Source organism: Ochotona curzoniae, unplaced genomic scaffold (genome assembly GCF_017591425.1).
Source record: "Ochotona curzoniae isolate NIBS_2020 unplaced genomic scaffold, NIBS_Ocur_1.0 scaffold_4506, whole genome shotgun sequence".
NCBI lineage: Eukaryota > Metazoa > Chordata > Mammalia > Lagomorpha > Ochotonidae > Ochotona > Ochotona curzoniae.
Window position 1 is genome coordinate 41148692 of NW_024467119.1, and position 16869 is coordinate 41165560.

The window sequence follows — 16869 nt, forward strand, 5'->3', positions numbered from 1 at the left end:
CACTGTCAATACCACAGTTCTCTGAAGTTACCGCAGCCTGCCTCCCACTGCCTTCCTTCCTTAACTTCTATCCCTTGAGTACTGGACTCACACCAGTTTCTCTCTCTGGGATGTGTCTGTTCCTTCACACATTAGAATGGCTTATTTTCTTCTTTTAGGTACGTACTCACCTTTCTAGAGACCTTTATTAAAAAAAAAACCAAAAACCACAGACTCCCGTTGTTCTGGTTGTGCATATATGTAAACATGCACATATGTAATACCTGAACTAGATTATACCTTTTGGACGATTACTGAGCACAGTCCATTCGAATGAGATTCCTGACTCCATTTCAGGCTGCAGGAAGCCTCTGAAAGGGTTCTGGCAGTCATTTGTTGCTTTAGCAAGGGGCACTTACTTTTATCCTAATGCATTTTTCTCTCAGGTTTTCTGTCAAGTGTTCTTCTTCATCACCCATTAGCAGTTTCCCATGTCTTACTGGGTCTGTGTGGTCCTGTGTGGTACAAGAAATAAACAGGGTTTCAGCTATCACTATATTCACATGTAACATGTAGCCAAAAACTTTATTATGTATTATACTGTTTCAATAGTAAAACGAAGTATCCCATTTGCAACTAGAAATATAATGTTCAAATGCTCAGAAAATTTTGATAGTGAAATTAATTCATTGGAGATGTGGTAGGAGAGAATAAGAGAAGCATATATCATTTAGAGATATGATCTCTTCTTTAGAGTTGCTAACTAACTTTTAATTTATTCCTGGTTTCTGCTCTTCAGATCTCTGCATCAGACTTACTGCTATCAACTAAATATTTCAGCAAAACATACCTGTTTATAGTGTTCTAAGCCCCATTTACATATATCTCTTCCAGTGCTTTGGAAATTCATTTACTGCTTATAGTTTGTATTTCAGATTAAAATTATAAAACATTATCTCCAACTTGCTTACATTGTTCATTATAGTAGCTAGAAAATGATTGCTCAACAATTACTTATTTAATGAATTAAATCTGTTTATACATTTAAATAAGGCCCATTTAAACCTGATTCTGAAGGGTTGAGAATTCATTGAGATTGCAAATTGAGAACTGTTTTCTACATTATTACTGAAAAGCCTTTTTTTGGGGGGTGGGCAGATGTCATATAGTTATTGTCTGACCTTCCTGGGTCAGCATTGTGGCATAGAAGTTTAAGCTGCTGCTGGCAATGCAGACATCCCAGACAGGTACCAGGTCTGAGTCCTGACTGCTCTGCTTTAGATTCGGTTCCCTATGACTGTGGAAGTTGTGCAAGTTGGTGCCACTGCTTGGGGCCCTGTACCTACGTGAGAAACCTGATGAAGCTCCTGGCACCAGACTTTGCTCTGGTCCAGCCCTAGAAGATTTCTGTCTCTGTCTCTTTGTAACTCTGTCTTTCGAATATATAAAATAAATCTTAAACAAACAAACAAACAAGCCATGATTCCAAATATCTAAAAATACACATCACAGGATAACTTTTTTTTCATATGTCTTCACTTTTTTCCTTTTAATCTCAGCAATAAGAGCTCATCTCTACAATTCTTACATAAAGGTAGAAAAATATTTTGTCATTTAGAATAATGCTATTTTTTTTGTTTCAAAAAACTAAAAACACGGAGCCAGTGCTGTGGTGCAGTGGGTTCAGCTACTGGCTAAGATGCTGTGACCCTGTTTTGTTTTATGGCTGCTCCATCTCTGATCTGGTTCTCTGGTAATAAACTGGGAAAAGCAATGCAGGCAGTGGAAGGTGGCTCAGTATCTGGGCCTGACACCCAAACGGGAAACCTGGATGAAGCTCTTGGCTTTGCCCTGGTCCAGATGGCTCTGATGCCCACCTGGAAAGTGAACCAGTAGATGGAAGATCTCCCTTTCTGTAACTTTCAAAATAAATAAATCTTTAAAAGAAAGCTTAAAATATAGCACTAAGGAAAATAATCTGGCTTTACATCTTAGAAATTAATAAATTACATTTTCTTAGGTACATTTTGACTTTTTAAAATTGGCTCATATTGTGTGAAAAGTAGTTTTCTCAATACCATTCATTAATAATAGAAACTTCCAGAAACAACTCATGTTGTTCTCCCTACAAAGACTGGTTATAACTGGTTACTAGATATGCAAAGATTCTGAACTCACTCTAGCTATCATTTTTCTTATGATTTCTCCAAATTGGTTTCTTTCCATTTTGAGAAACTCTTTTGTCTTCCTCAACTCAATGCTTTCCTTAGCCATGGTTCTGATTTCTTCATGATTTTCATAAGGTTTTTTGATGAAATGTAAGTTATCCTTATTCACCCTTTGGACAAATAAATTCTGCTTCTTCAATTGTTCCATTTCATTCCCCTTTTCATGAGTTTTACTGACATCCTCCTTTATTTTAAGAAGTTGGAGCTCTTTTTCCTGGAATTCTTGGATCTTGAGATAATTACAAAACTAGTTAGAATACAAACAGAATCTTTCAAGGAAGAAAAATAAGATTGTAATATATCTATGTAAATACAGGTTGAGTATCTCTTATCTGAAATACTTGGAACCAAAAATGTTTCAGCTGCTGTGGATTTCTGGATTTTGGATTATTTCCACAGATTATATTGCTTACACATTCCTGATGTGAAAATCTAACTTTTGCAGCATAATGTTCTTGCTCAATAGGTTTCAAATTTCAGAATTTTGGGTAAGTTTGCTCAAGCTGTACCTACCTACACCTACACGTTTGTATCTTTTCTCATTCTACAAATAATTCTGGACACAGTTAACTCCCAAAGGAACAACAAAACAATTCAGACCTTTTCCTGTAATTCACCTTTTGACTCATCTAAATCTTTCTGAATATCTGTGCCACTAGCCTCTCTCCTACTGCCAAGGACATAGTGCCCAGCCCAATCTTATGCTTAACATTTCTTTTTTTTTTTAAAGATTCATTTTTTCATTGGAAAGTCAGATATATAGAGAGGAGGAGAGACAGTGAGAAAGATCTTCTGTCCGATGATCCACTTCCCAAGTGACTGCAATGGCCGATGCTATACCGATCCAAAGCCAGGATCCAGGAACTTCCTCTGGGTATCCCACACGGGTACAGGATCCCAAAGCTTTGGGCTGTTCTCGACTGCTTTCCCAGCCCACAAGCAGGGAGCTGGATGGGAAGTGGAACTGCCGGGATTAGAACCGGTGCCCACATGGGATCCTGGTGCGTTCAAGGTGAGGACTTTAGCTGCTAGGCCATGCTGCCAGGCCCTATGCTTAACATTTCAACATGCAGTTGAACTCCTTATTGTCTTGTTGGTGGATATTTGAACTCTTTTTCAGATTTTTGCCAACTCTGTGTTGCAGTGAGCACTGTTGTATTTTTGTGTGAATATACTGTTAGAGTTAATTGTTCCAAATGTACATGCTGATACATTTTATAAAGATATTGTTGGGTCTGGCATGGTAGCCTAGTAGCTAAAGTCCTTGCCTTCTAAGTGCTGGGATACCATATGGGCACCTGTTCGTATCCCAGCTGCTCCACTTCCCAGCCCGCTTCCTGCTTGTGGCCTGGGAAAACCCAAAGCTTTGGGACCCTGCATCCGAGTGGGAGACCTGGAAGACGCTCCTGGCTCCTCGCGTTGGGTTGGCTCAGCTCTGGCCATTGTGGCCCCTTACGGAGTGAACCAGTGGACTTAAGATCCTTCTCTCTGTATCTTCTCTCTATAAATCTGACTTTCCCTTCCCCTTTCCCCCAAAATAGATATTGTTAAAATTGTCTCCCACAAAGGTTATAATATCTACTTTCTCAGCAACATATTCAAGGAACAGAGCTTTTTACGTTAAGAATAGGAGATTTATGGGGTGAAAAGGAGAAACACAAACTCACTCTAGCTATGGTTTCCTGTAGATTTTCCTTGAGTTGGTCTCTCTCCAACCTGAGACTCTCCTCTACTCTCTTCAAATTATCTCGTTCTTTCATTACAGATTTCATTTCCTCAAGGTTTTCATGAAGTTTCTGGGCCAAACTTAAATTCTCCATTTCAATTTTATTGAGAGTTAAGCCTTGCTCCTTCAGTTGTTTTTGCAGTTCACTGATACCATCTTTTAATTTACACAGCTGATGGTCGTTTGCTTTAAGTTCTTGATCCTTGAGATAATCATAAAATAATGTTAGGGTACAGACAACTTTTAGGGAAGGACAAGTAATAGTTTTATTAAGACAACGAGATTCCCATTTTACTCTCATGATCCTTAACTGTACAGTTCAAGTATTCTTGATATGCTCCCAATGTGGCTGAGCCATTTTACATCTCTATAGGTTTTGGGAATAAATCAAACGTGCAAATGTGCAAACAACCCCCCACAAAGTACCTTTTCGCGTAATTTAGCATTTGACTTTCCTAAATCTCTTTGCATAGTTAGTATTTCACTTGTCTTCTCAGAAATAATCTCTTGGAGTTTATCAACAGTTTCCTGGTGGTCTTTCAGATCCATATGAACAATCCTTAGTTCCTCTTGTTTTCTCAGATCCTTTATTATTAGGGAATTTTAAGAACATAGATATTTTTAATGAAGTAATAATTTTCTTAGTACATCTAACAACATCTTTACTTCTTACTCCTAATACTGTTCTAAGTTTTTTCTCTTCGCTTCTTCTTATCTTACGTTCTATTCCTACTTTCCTGTGGCAAACATTTTACACAAATCCTATTTAATAATTTGCGATTCTTTGTAGACGTATCTTTGGCTTCCAAACAGGGTATTCAAATTGTTACATTTGTTTAGAATACACAGAACTTTGACATTCTGCTCATATCTACCTAGTTTCTTTCTGAATAACATTTAGATTGCTTTCCACTTGCAAATTACAAGTTACAATGAGAAAACCTCGTGGAGAACTTCAGAAAGTTCATGGAAAATGGAATTAAAAGATAACTTTATTTAGGAGCAGAAAGATAAAGGCTTACTAATTTGATGGTAACTATGGAACATGCCACCTTGAGAATCACAGGCATACCCTGTGTACTATAATATGCACTTTTTGTGAATTTTTTGAAGTGTCATCATGTAGTTTTCTTTATTGTGATCACTGAATTCTGTAGACACTGGTTACAGACCTAGTAATTTTTAAAACAGTGCAATTTATCCATTTGAAAAGTTCTATCATTTCACTCTTGCAGTTTCAGCATTTGTTCGGAAGCGGGGCCTGCTGCTCTAAGGAAACAACACATTCACTAGCAAGGACGGGGCATGAGCAACTTACTTCAGCTTCTGTCTCTCGCAGGCATTCCCTAAGTTGGTCTCGTTCCATTTTGAGTGCTTCCTCTGTTCTTTTTAGGTCATCATTTTCCTTAGTAACAAATTCTATTTCTTCAAGGTGTTTATGAAGTTTTTCAGACAACCTTAACTTTTCCATTTTTGTACTTTCCAGAATTGAACTCTGGGACTCTAATTGCTTCTTCAGTTGTTCTGTTTGATACAGTTTTTCTTGGAGATCATTTTTTGCTTTAATAAGTTGACATTCTTTTTCTTCAAGTTCCTCGAACTTCATGTAACGATGTAACAAGAGAGCATAGTGAAAGATACAGACCAAAAACTAAATAGTATGTAATAACTGAAAAGGTAATTTTTCACTAGTCTTTAATTTTAGGGTGATTCCTATTCTATTTTATTACACAAATGACTCAATTCATACTTTCAATTACTCAAATAAGTAGAAAACAAAGCATACCTTAGCTTTTAAGGTAGCATTTGAGTTTTCAAAGTCCATTTGCAAATTTGCTATTTCATCTTTCTTCTCTGAAATAATCCCTCTTAGCTGTTCAACAATTCCTTGGTGTTCTTTCAGGTGCATGTGTGCCATTTTTAGTTCCTCTTGTTTTTCCAGGTCCTTTATTAGAGAAAGGAAAATAATACATCGGGAGTAATTCAATTCAATCAGTACAGAAATGTATGGAATAAGAATCACTCTGCCGTCTTCCTGCGACATTTTGGTCCTTACTCTCTAAGCTATTTCCAGTTATCAACACATTCTAGATATACCACTCTGCCACTTAACCCTATTTCCTAACAAGTCATATAAAATTAGCACTATACTTCTTTCCTTTGTTCAGGTTATAAATGAGGTATTCCATAAGTTCTCCATTAAGAAATAGCTAAATTTTCCTTTGCTTTATTTGGTTAATATAATTTTCTGTGATGAATAACCCTCTATAAATATCTCTGCCAAGCTACACAAATATGTATAGAATGAGGAGTCACAACTGGACTTTTAGGTTACAAATAAACTTATAAAAGTCTGTTGAAAACAAGCTCATTGAAAAATCTGCAAAGTCTTACCTGACACTCCCTTTCCTTCCCTATCATGCCCAACCTTCCCCAAAGCTGGAAGCATTTCACCCTCCTACCAGAACTGGGCAAGATGGTAACTCACTTTAGTTACACTTTCCCTTAGGTTTTCCTTGAGTTGGTCTCTTTCGGTTCTGAGAGTCTCACTCACTGCCCTAAGGTCATCTCTTTCTTTTGATACAGATCTCATTTCTTCAAGGTTTTCCTGGAGTCTCTGATTCAGCTGTATGTTCTCCATTTCTACGTTTGCCAGAACTGATTTCTGGGTCTCAAGTTGCTCTTTCAAGTGCTCTGTGTCACACATGTTTTCTTGAGAGTCACCGACATCTTTCACCTGAATATATCCCTGTTCTTTTTCTTCAAGTTCCTGGATCTGAGAAAATAATTTAGGATATGCACAGAGCTTTTTTTTCCCTTTGGTTAGCAAAATGAAGAATTATTCCTAAACAAAGACAATCATCTTTACATTTTAGTCTATTCTTTTCTTTCATAAATGACACAAGAAACTAAAAAATCAGACGTTATTTTCTAACTTTACAAAATTGAATCTACTTTTGTCTACAATTCAGTATGTAAAAACTATTTTATTTCTGTGAAATATTATTTGGTTATCAGACATGAATGTAAGCAGCTTTTAGTATTTTTGTTTCCTGTTCCTTTATAATTGTAGTAATAATTAATAAACCTTATAAGTGAATACAACTAATGATCAACTTACACCTATTTTTGTACTCAAACAAAAAGCAATAGAAGAGGAAAACTTACTTTATTTGAAATTTCTTTAATCTTATTTTTTAGCTGGTCTCTTTCTATTTCAAGGGCCTCCTGCACCCTTTTCAATTCATCTCTTTCATTAATTACAATTCTTACTTCTTCCTGACTTTCTTGAAGTTTCTCAGTCAACTTGACCTTCTCACTTTCTGTATTTTGCAGCTCTGATTCTTTGGCTTTGAGAAGTTCCTTGAATTGTTCCAATTCCTTTATTTTTCCTAGAGTTTCACTAATTTCTTCTATACTAATAAGCTGTTCTGATTTCTCACGAAACTCCTGGATCTGAAAATGATAAAATAGGTAAAAATGTGGATAGAAACACACACACACCTACATCCCTTTTAAGATAAAAAACAAAAACAAAAGGCAGGTTAATCCCTGACAAAAGTTAGGGCACAAACAGCAATCTTTATTTAAGAAGCAGAGAATCAGTGAGAAGAGAGGAAAGAGGGTGAGAGAGCTTCCTCATTTGCTGGTTTCTTCCCCAAACACCAGTGAGAACTCCAGGCTGGAGACCACAGGCAGGAGCTGGGACCCGGTCGCATCTCTCATGCAGTTTGTAGGAACCCAATGAGCTAAGTCATTCCCACCAGGAGTGGAGCTGAGTGAAACCCAGGAACTCTGAGATGGAATATAAAGGTCTTATTTTATTTTTATAAAACATTTATTTGAAAGGCAGACTCCTATTTAGAGAGGAAAGATAGGCAGAAAGATTTTCCATCCACTGGTTCACAGTGGTCATGGTGGTCATGGCTGGGTCATGGCTGGGTCAGGCAGAACCCAGGCACCTGGAACTCCATCCAGGACTTCCAACAGGAGCTTGCACTATCTTCTGTGGATTAGCAGGGAGCTGGTGCAGAAGTGGAGCCGCCAGGAATTGAACTGGTGCTCAAATAAGATGCCAGTGCACAAAGCAGAAGCCTAACGTGCTGCAGCATAACATCAGTCCCTGAAGGCCTTAACTGGCGACCCACCCACTAGGCCAAACATAGCATATAACCCAGACAGTCCCTGTAGATACTCCCTTATTGTGCTGTCATCTTCACTTACCTTTTTCTGTAATTCAACACTGGTTGTTTCTAATTCTTTTTGTATGCGTGAGATTTCAGTTTCTTTTTCTGAAAGATTCACTCTCAGCTTATCTATAGTTTCCTCCTTTATTTTCAGGCAACAATGAACAGCTTTAAGTTCCTCTTCTGTTTCTAGGTGCTTTATTTCAAGAAATGTGTGGAAACATTGTAAGCTTTGTAACTGTTTGCAAAAGTTCTCACTCAGAATATTTACTTACAGAAAGTCAAATGGAAACTTACCTTAGCCCTGATCTCCTGTGCATTTTCTCTAAGTTGATCCCTTTCTGACTGAAGAGTTTCTTGCAGCCTCTGCAGGTCATCTCTCTCCTTGGCCACACACTTCACTTCATCTTCACTTTCTTTAAGTTTCTCAGACAACTCCAGTTTTTCCATTTCTATTCTTTCTAGTGCTGAATCTTTGATTTTGAATTCTTCCTTCAATTTTTCCATCTCATTCATGATTTTACTAGTCTCATCATCTTTCATAGTGAAGGATATTTCTTGCTTGTCTTGAGTCTCTTGAAGCTTAAGTGAATCATAAGACAATTTAGTTGATATCCAGAGAGATTTTAGTTTAGAGGAGAAGAAACCAGGACCCTTTCTACAACTGTCAGGGAAGGACACAGCAATCCTTCCCCCTCTGCCACCCTTCCATTACCTAAGCATTTAACCCTCTTTAATGAGGGCTTGTTGAGTCAGCATCGTTCTTAGTGGTTGGAGACAAAATGGCAAATGACACTTAATGTGATTTCTGAGTTTCTGAGACTTCCAGGTTAGGGTAAAAGACAAGACTTAATGCAAAATTTTTATCAGAGTACTAGTGTCAACCTACTTCAGTGTGAGTGCTTAGGAAGGGCTTCACAGGGGACAGAAGGCTTCCGTTGTGATCTGGAGGACTGGATGACCAGCTAGGCAGAAGAGCAACTGGCAGAACCATCGGCAGAGATACCGGAGTGTGAGGGGCATGAGGTGCAGAGCCTCATGAGCAGGAAGTGTGAGCTAAAATAAAGCTGGAGAGCAGCTATGTAGGAGCCTGGTCTTCGTTTCAATTATACTAATAAGACAGCATAAGAATTTAAGAACAACACTTGGACTCGCTTGTGGAACAAGTTAGAGGAATGTGAACATGATGAATGTGAGAGACCAGTTAGAGAAAAAAACAATGCTGTGAGTTGGATTACATACACACATATATACGCACATGCACAGAGGGAGAAAGGATGGGAGGGTAGGAGGGAGAGAAAGTGGGAGGATTTTCACACACACACACACACACACACACACACACACACACACACACACACACACAACATGGTCTGGTCACTGAATTAAGAGGTGAGAGAAGGGTATGAACGGAGATGGTTTCCACATTTTTGAGTGAAGCAATAAGGAAGACTAGTGCCTCATGAGATGTTGTAGAAGCAGATTTAAAGGCGGAAAGAAAAGAATCCATTTTTGGCTTTTGCCTTTCCTGTAATTTAGCACTGTCTTCTAACTTATGTTTGAATGCTTAAGAAAATGGCTGTCTTTCTCTTGGTATCAACAGTTTCAATATTTATGAGCATTTTCAATTCTTTGGCTTCTGATCTCTTCATGACTGATACTTAAAAGTGGTAACTACACTTTGATAATAAAACAAATGTCCCTCTATAAAGACTTGATTCTTAAAAAATAAAATGCCAAGTAATGGGAGGAAATTTACCTTAGCTAAAGTTTCTTGCATGGCTTCTTTCAGTTGGTCACATTCAAGCTGAAGTGCTTCTTTTATCACCTTAAGGTTATCTCTTTCCTTGGTTAGAGACAGTATCTCCTCCTGACTTTCTTGAAGTTTCTCAGTCAGCCTTTCCATTTCTATGTCTGCTGGTGTTGCTGACTCCTTGCTTTTGAATTGTTCTTTGCGTACCTGCAGCTCATGCGCTGTTTCCTCAGTCACACTGACTTCGTTCACATCAGCGAGTGGCTCCTGTTCCACATGAATCCCTGAGATCTAGCAATATTCAGAAAATACCAACATTACTATCTGGAGATAATTGTTGTGGTTTTCAAAGTTTACTTTTAGGAAGCACAGAGAGAAAGAGGGAGACAGAGAAAGTGGATCTTCCCATGCACAGCTCTTACCTAATGCTCACAGCAGCTGGGATGGGGAAAGCCAGGAGCTGAGAGCTCTACCCAAGTCTGTCACTGGCTGTGGGTGGCAGGGAGGGACCCAAGCACTGGCGCCTTCACTGCTGCCTCCCAAAGAACACTGGCAGGAGGGTGTGATCAGAAGCTCAGTTGGAACTTAAACTCTGCACTCTGAGAGTGGAGGGGGTGTCCCAATCACTATGACAAATGCCTGCTTGCCCCTTGCAGCCTACCTTGATCACACAAACTTGTACTTCATTTTCCTTTGGTCTCACTGAAGTTACTTATTTATGACTTCTCTGTTAGTCATATTTTGTCTTAGCTTTCTTCACAGGTTAGATTTAAAATCAACCAGTTCTTACATTTTATTAACTGTTAACTTAGCTTATGCTTTTTATTTTTTAGTTCCCAAATGCTAGGACTATATAATGTCAGAGTTCAGCATGGTTCAATAAATAAAGCATTGCTATCTGTCAATTTTTTCTGTCTGCACATGCAGAATCCTCATTCCCATGATTATACCTTGTAACATACCCATGGGAAATTACCATGTAATTCTATGTATATTTCTACATGTATCATATTGAAATTGAGGGATTTAAAAAAAGATTTATTTATTTTTATCTGAAAGGGAGATTTACTAAAAGAAGGAGAGACAGAAATTGTCTATCTGCTGGTTTGCTCTCCAATAGGCTGCAAAGGCCAGGACTGAGCCAATCTGAAGCCAGGAGCTTCTTCTGGGTCTCTTACATGGGTGCAGAGGCCCAATGGTTTGAGCCATCCTCTGCTGCTTTCTCTGGCCATGGACAGAGGGTGGGAAGGGAAGTGTAATAGCCAGGACACGAATTAGTGCCTATGTAGGATGCTGACATCACATGTACAGGCTTAACCTACTAAGCCATAGCGTTGATCCCAAATTGAGGTTTTTTTCTTTTTTAAAGTATTTATTTTAGAAGCTGAGTTACAGAGAGAGAGAGAGAGAGAGACAGAGAAAGAGACCTTCCATCAAGTGGTTCGCTCTCCAAATGACTGCAATGGTTAGGGCTGGGCTGGGCTATAACAACAGCTGGAATTTCATCAGGGTCACTCATGTGAGTGGCAGGGACCGAGACAGCTGGGCTGTGTGCTGTTGCTTTTCCTGGCACATTAGCACAAGCTGAATCATAAGTGGAGCAGCCGGGAGTGACATAGGCACCCATGTGGCATATTGGCATTGTAGGCAGTTTACCTGCTGTGTCGCAAAGCTGACCCCAGACGATATTTTTTAAGATTCCCCTTGTATGGGGAAAGAACTGTGTTTTATTTATAACTTAATGGTTGGCATATACTTTAAAAATTTTTTTACAGGTTACTTATTTGAAAGACAGTCATAGAGACAGGGAAAGACAGAACCACCAACACTGCCTCCCTGGGCTTTCACTAGCAGAACTGGAGTTAGGAGAGCTGAAATCATCTGGGTTAAATGTGTTCCCCAGAGTAGCTTTTTTTTTTTTTTAAAGAGTTATTTATTTATTTTTGGAAAGTCAGATATACATAGAGGAGGAGAGACAAAGAGGAAGATCTTCCGTCCGATGATTCACTCCCCAAGTGAGTGCAATGGCCAGCACTATGCCGATCTGAAGACAGGAACCAGGAACTTCTCTCAGGTCTCCCATGTGGGTGCAGGGTCCCAAAGCTTTGGGCTGTCCTTGACTGCTTTCCCAGGCCACAAGCAGGGAGCAGGATGGGAAGTGGAGCTGCCAGGATTAGAACTGGCACCCATATGGGATCCCGGCGCATTCAAGGTGAGGACTTTAGCTGCTAGGCCACGCCGTCGGGCTCCCCAGAATAGCTTTAACATGGTTGGTCTGGTTATGGTCAACTCTAACCTCTAGAGCATTTATGATTATCTGATGTTTTTCTCAATTAAAACTGCTTATAAGCTACTCCTTCCACTTCAGATATACGGTAGGATTTTATGAATCTTGTCCATTTTATTCCCATCAGACTTTGGTAACTCAGAACCAGGCCTTCAGTCAACAGATTTTGGTGAGACCACCTGGGAAACCTGCACTTCACACTGGAGTGTTTGGGTTCAAGTTTTGGTTCCACTTCCAATTTCAGCTCCTTGATAGTGCACCCTGGTAGGCAGCAAACGACGGCTCGGGTACCAAGTCCCTGCTGCTCATGTGGGAAAGCCACACTGATTGCCAGGCTCCTGCCTTCAGTGAGACCAGGCCTCGGATGTCGCAGGCCTTTGGGGTGAACTGTGAATGGAAGATCTCTTTCATGTGTCTCTTTGCCTTCCAAAATAAAATAGATATAAATACTTAAAAATGCTCATCAATCAAATGAATCAGGACTTAACTACTATTTTCTGGTTATTTTTCCTTCAATGGTTCAAAGGAGAAAGGGAGAGGTGAGAGAGTACACAAGAAAGAAAAAACCCAGACCTTTTCTTGTAATTTGGCGCTGGATCTCTCCAACTCCTCCTGAGTATTTTTTATTTGAGCAGTCTTCTCAGAAATGTTTCTTCTTAGTTCATCAATGGTTTCTTGCTGTTCTTTTATATGCATGTGAGCGATTTTTAGTTCCTCTTTTGCTTGTAGGTCCTTAATTAGTGAGTAAAATTTAAAGAGTATTATAACAGTGTTGCACCAACACCGCACCCCTCTTTTTATTCGGTTGTTTCTAAAGGAACATTTAATGAGTAAAGGAAAAGAGCATAACTTACTGCAGCTTCAATTTTTTTAATATACTCTTTCAGCTGGTCTCTTTCTACTTTAAATGTCTCCTGTAATTCCTTTTGGTCATCTCTTTCGTTAGTCATAGAGCTCTTATCTTCATAATTTTCTTGCTGTTTCTGAGCCAACACAGGCCCCTCGGTTTCCGTATGTTCCAAACTTAATTCTCGATTCTGGAGTTCTTTCTTTAAATTCTCCATTTCACTCATCTTTTTCTGCATCTCACTCATCTCTTCTTGCACACTAAGAAGTTGTTGCTGTTTTTCTTGGAGCTGGTCACTCTTTAAGATTTATAATTTTTACAATTACTATTTTCTTTATGTTATCTCAAAAATTCTTATGCAAATCATTAACATAGGCCTACCTATCATCCCAACATAAGTGGGCAAGTAGCATTAAAAATAAATGCGTAGTGACTTTGTGGATTAAATGACGTCCCTTTGAAAACCCCTGTCTCCACAGAATGTCAGCATGTGAACTTACTGTGATCAGGTAAGGAATGAGAAAAAAATCCTAATGCATTAGAGTGAATTCTTAGTGTAATAAGAGTATGTTATAGGACAGAGTGGACACAGAATGACAGAGAAGAATAGTATGTGAAAACAATGGGGAAGAGAGAGAAAGGTTTATACATGTGGGAATGTATGTATTATATCTGCATTCTGGTTTTCACATATCAAAATTTATCATTAAGAAAACTTAGTAAGGTAAAATGGTAAAGAAGAATGGAAAACTTACCTTTTCCTTTAATTTTTCTTCGACTTCTGCCAGTCTCACACAGGCCCTAGAAAGCTCTTCTTCCTTCTTTAAGGTATGGTTCTTTTCTTCCGCAACAATCTCTTGTTGCTTTTTCAGTTCATCTGCAAGGATTCTTAACTCCTCCTGGTTTTCAATAGTCTAGAATCAAAAACAAGTTGAAACTAAGATAAATACTAGGTCACATTTGTGAAGTCTGGTAAATCAGGAATTATCTCAGCCTGCAACACAAAAATGCACATTCTTAATTTAATCACGGGGTGCTGTGTCATTTCTTTATAGCTAGATTGATATTTCTATCAGGAAAATTAGAATTAGATTTAGCATTTTGTCATGAGAGCACAGTTCACTGCTGCTCCCAAAACCCAAAGAGACTAATAGGTTTTTTACAAGATAGGACGCCTTTGGTTTTGGTTAATAGACACCAACAAGATGAAAAGTGCAGTGACCATTTGCTGGCTTGACTTGGCATAATCCATGCAGCAAGACATAGAAAGGTAACAAGAACAAGAGAATACAATTATTTTCTTGCTTATTTATCTGCCTTTATGCACCCAATTCTTTAGGCTTCACAGAAAATAACAAAAAATACAGAAAATTGAAACAACGTGACTTCATACAGTACTGTGATCTATCGGGAATTTCTCTAAATACTAATTTCAACATGCACACATTATGTTGCCTCTGAACAGGTAAACATACTAAAGTAAGTAAAAACATAGGTCAATACTAACAACAAACAAATGAAAAATGAAATAAAAACCTTAACAGCAGTTAAGTATAAAAGAGAAATCTTTAGGACCAAATTAATAAACTCTGTACATGGTGAAAAGAGATAAAGAAGCCATAAGATGGTCAACAAGCAAAAATGTTCATCCTCTTTAGTCATTAGGGAAGGCAAATGTAAAGTTATACATTTCTTAGAATGTACACATTTAAAAACAAAGATAAGAAGAAATGTTGTGAAGGAAAATGTAGAGTGGACAAAATTTTCTTAATTTGCTGAGAGGAATGCAAAATAACAGAATTTGAAGGTCAGTTCAGTAAGTTCTTATCAGGCTGAATATACACTTCTTGTATGGCCCAGCAATTCCATTTAGATATTTATCTTAGAAAAATGAAAAGCACTGTATAAGAATGCCAAAAATATCACTCAAATAACCCACATTTCCCTCAAGCAGAAAAGTAGTTTAAACATGTGGTCAACTTCTATAACACAATGCTACACTGCAGTCAGCATGAAAGCAGAAACTGGTGAGACAAAGAGCTATGCACTGTGTTAACTCCACTTGGGGTGGAGATGCGGCGTGGCTGGTAGCAGCACAGGGTACTTTGGGGCTGAGAAAACACAGGTACAGACATTTGTCAGAAGCCACCAGATTGTACATTTTCACCAGATACACTTAGTGCATGCAAATTACCACCAAAAAATGATAAAGGTAAAAAAAACAAATGAATTGTGAAACACACATTACTAAATCCTACCATTTCGGGCCCGGCGCCATGGCCTAGTGACTAAAGCCCTCACCTTGAACGCGCCAGGATCCCTTATGGGCGCCGGTTCTAATCCCAGCAGCTCCACTTCCCATCCAGCTCCCTGCTTGTGGCCTGGGAAAGCAGTCGAGGACGGCCCAAAGCTTTGGGATCCTGCACCCGTGTGGGAGACCCGGAAGAAGTTCCTGGATCCTGGCTTTGGATTGGCGCAGCACTGGCCGTTGCGGCTCACTTGGGGAGTGACTCATCGGATGGAAGATCTTTCCCTCTGTCCCTCCTCCTCTCTGATATCAGACTTTGTAATAAAAAATAAACAAATCTTAAAAAAAAAAAAATCTTACCATTTCAATATTTTCTTTCAGGTCTGACTTCAACTGTTCCTTTTCTGCTGCAATACTCTCTAACATTTGTTGGAGTTCATTTTTCTCCTGTATTAAATCTGCAATCAATGTTTCAGATTTTTGGTCTTGCAAATTCTGTTTATCTATGGCAGCCATCTAAAACATAAGCAAAGAAAGATTTAAAGTAGTTACTAAGAACATTAATAATGAGTATAGCCAACACATAGAAATATATGGTTACACATGGTACTGATTACTTATTTTAATAAATTTAATCATCATTACCCCACAAGGTGGCGCTATATCCCAGTCTGACAGACTGAGCACACTGATGGACTGAGAGGTAAAGCCACTGGTACAGTGTCAGAGACAGGTACAGTCAGGATTTGAACTCTATGCTGCAGCACAGAAATATGTTCCTGTGCCAACTCACCTATTTATTTAGGCACGCAGAGAAAAGGAGAGACAGAGAAAGATCTGTCTGCTGACTCACTCCTTAAGTGCCTGTAATGGCTGGAGCTGAGCCGATCTGAAGCCAGGAGGCAGGAGCGTCTTCTGAATCTCCCACGTGGGTGCAGGGTCCCAGGGCTTTGGGTTGTCCTGCATTCTGCATTGTTCTTGTGTATCTATGTTCTTCGCTAGACACAAGCAGGGAGGTGGATGGGAAGTGGGGCAACTCAGATACAAACCCATGCCCAAATGGGACCCCGGTAGATGCAAGGTGAGATTTTAGCCACTAGGTTATTGTGTTAGGTCCTATACCTATTCACTTTGAAGAACTAACTCTGCAGCTACAAATCTCAGCAATTATCTTCAGGTGTGTTCATTATTTCAAACCAATTATAAGAGATATTATCTTTGCTTTCTCCATATTTTCTAAGTCTCATACTAGTAGTATATTGGGTTTTACTACTAAATAAGGTACAAGCAATCCTGAACACTATTTTCTCCCTGAAAATAGCTTAAAAGCATTCCTTATTTCATATTCCTTAAAAATCTTTTTTGTCAGGCAGTTTTATTTAGAAAAAATGGAATCTTATGTATATGGGAAAAATAATTCTGTTAAAAACCTATTTCATAATAGTATAGTTCATCCTAATTTATATTTTTATATATTGCTTGATTAAAGTGTATTAGATAAATTAATTTATGCATCAATAAGTCATCCATGCAACGTTACTAGACCTAAAATTGAGCTACACACTTAAATATGGTTAAGGTGGTAAATTTTATGGTATGTGTATTTTATAAATT

At 38.6% G+C, this 16869-nt stretch overlaps 1 protein-coding gene across 1 annotated transcript in view; it reads right to left on the reverse strand.

Moving 5' to 3' along the window:
- Nucleotides 1-16869, reverse strand: part of CENPE (centromere protein E) — a 61395-nt gene that overhangs the window by 17199 nt on the left and 27327 nt on the right. The window contains exons 24-36 of the mRNA XM_040966917.1: nucleotides 15616-15771; nucleotides 13763-13921; nucleotides 13015-13305; nucleotides 12734-12892; nucleotides 9880-10164; nucleotides 8418-8702; nucleotides 8158-8316; nucleotides 7102-7389; nucleotides 6422-6709; nucleotides 5720-5878; nucleotides 4360-4518; nucleotides 3875-4135; nucleotides 399-494 (exon numbers count right to left, since the gene is read on the reverse strand). Of these exons, the coding sequence (XP_040822851.1) occupies nucleotides 399-494; nucleotides 3875-4135; nucleotides 4360-4518; nucleotides 5720-5878; nucleotides 6422-6709; nucleotides 7102-7389; nucleotides 8158-8316; nucleotides 8418-8702; nucleotides 9880-10164; nucleotides 12734-12892; nucleotides 13015-13305; nucleotides 13763-13921; nucleotides 15616-15771 (2745 nt within the window). The remainder of the gene's footprint in view (nucleotides 1-398; nucleotides 495-3874; nucleotides 4136-4359; nucleotides 4519-5719; nucleotides 5879-6421; nucleotides 6710-7101; nucleotides 7390-8157; nucleotides 8317-8417; nucleotides 8703-9879; nucleotides 10165-12733; nucleotides 12893-13014; nucleotides 13306-13762; nucleotides 13922-15615; nucleotides 15772-16869) is intronic.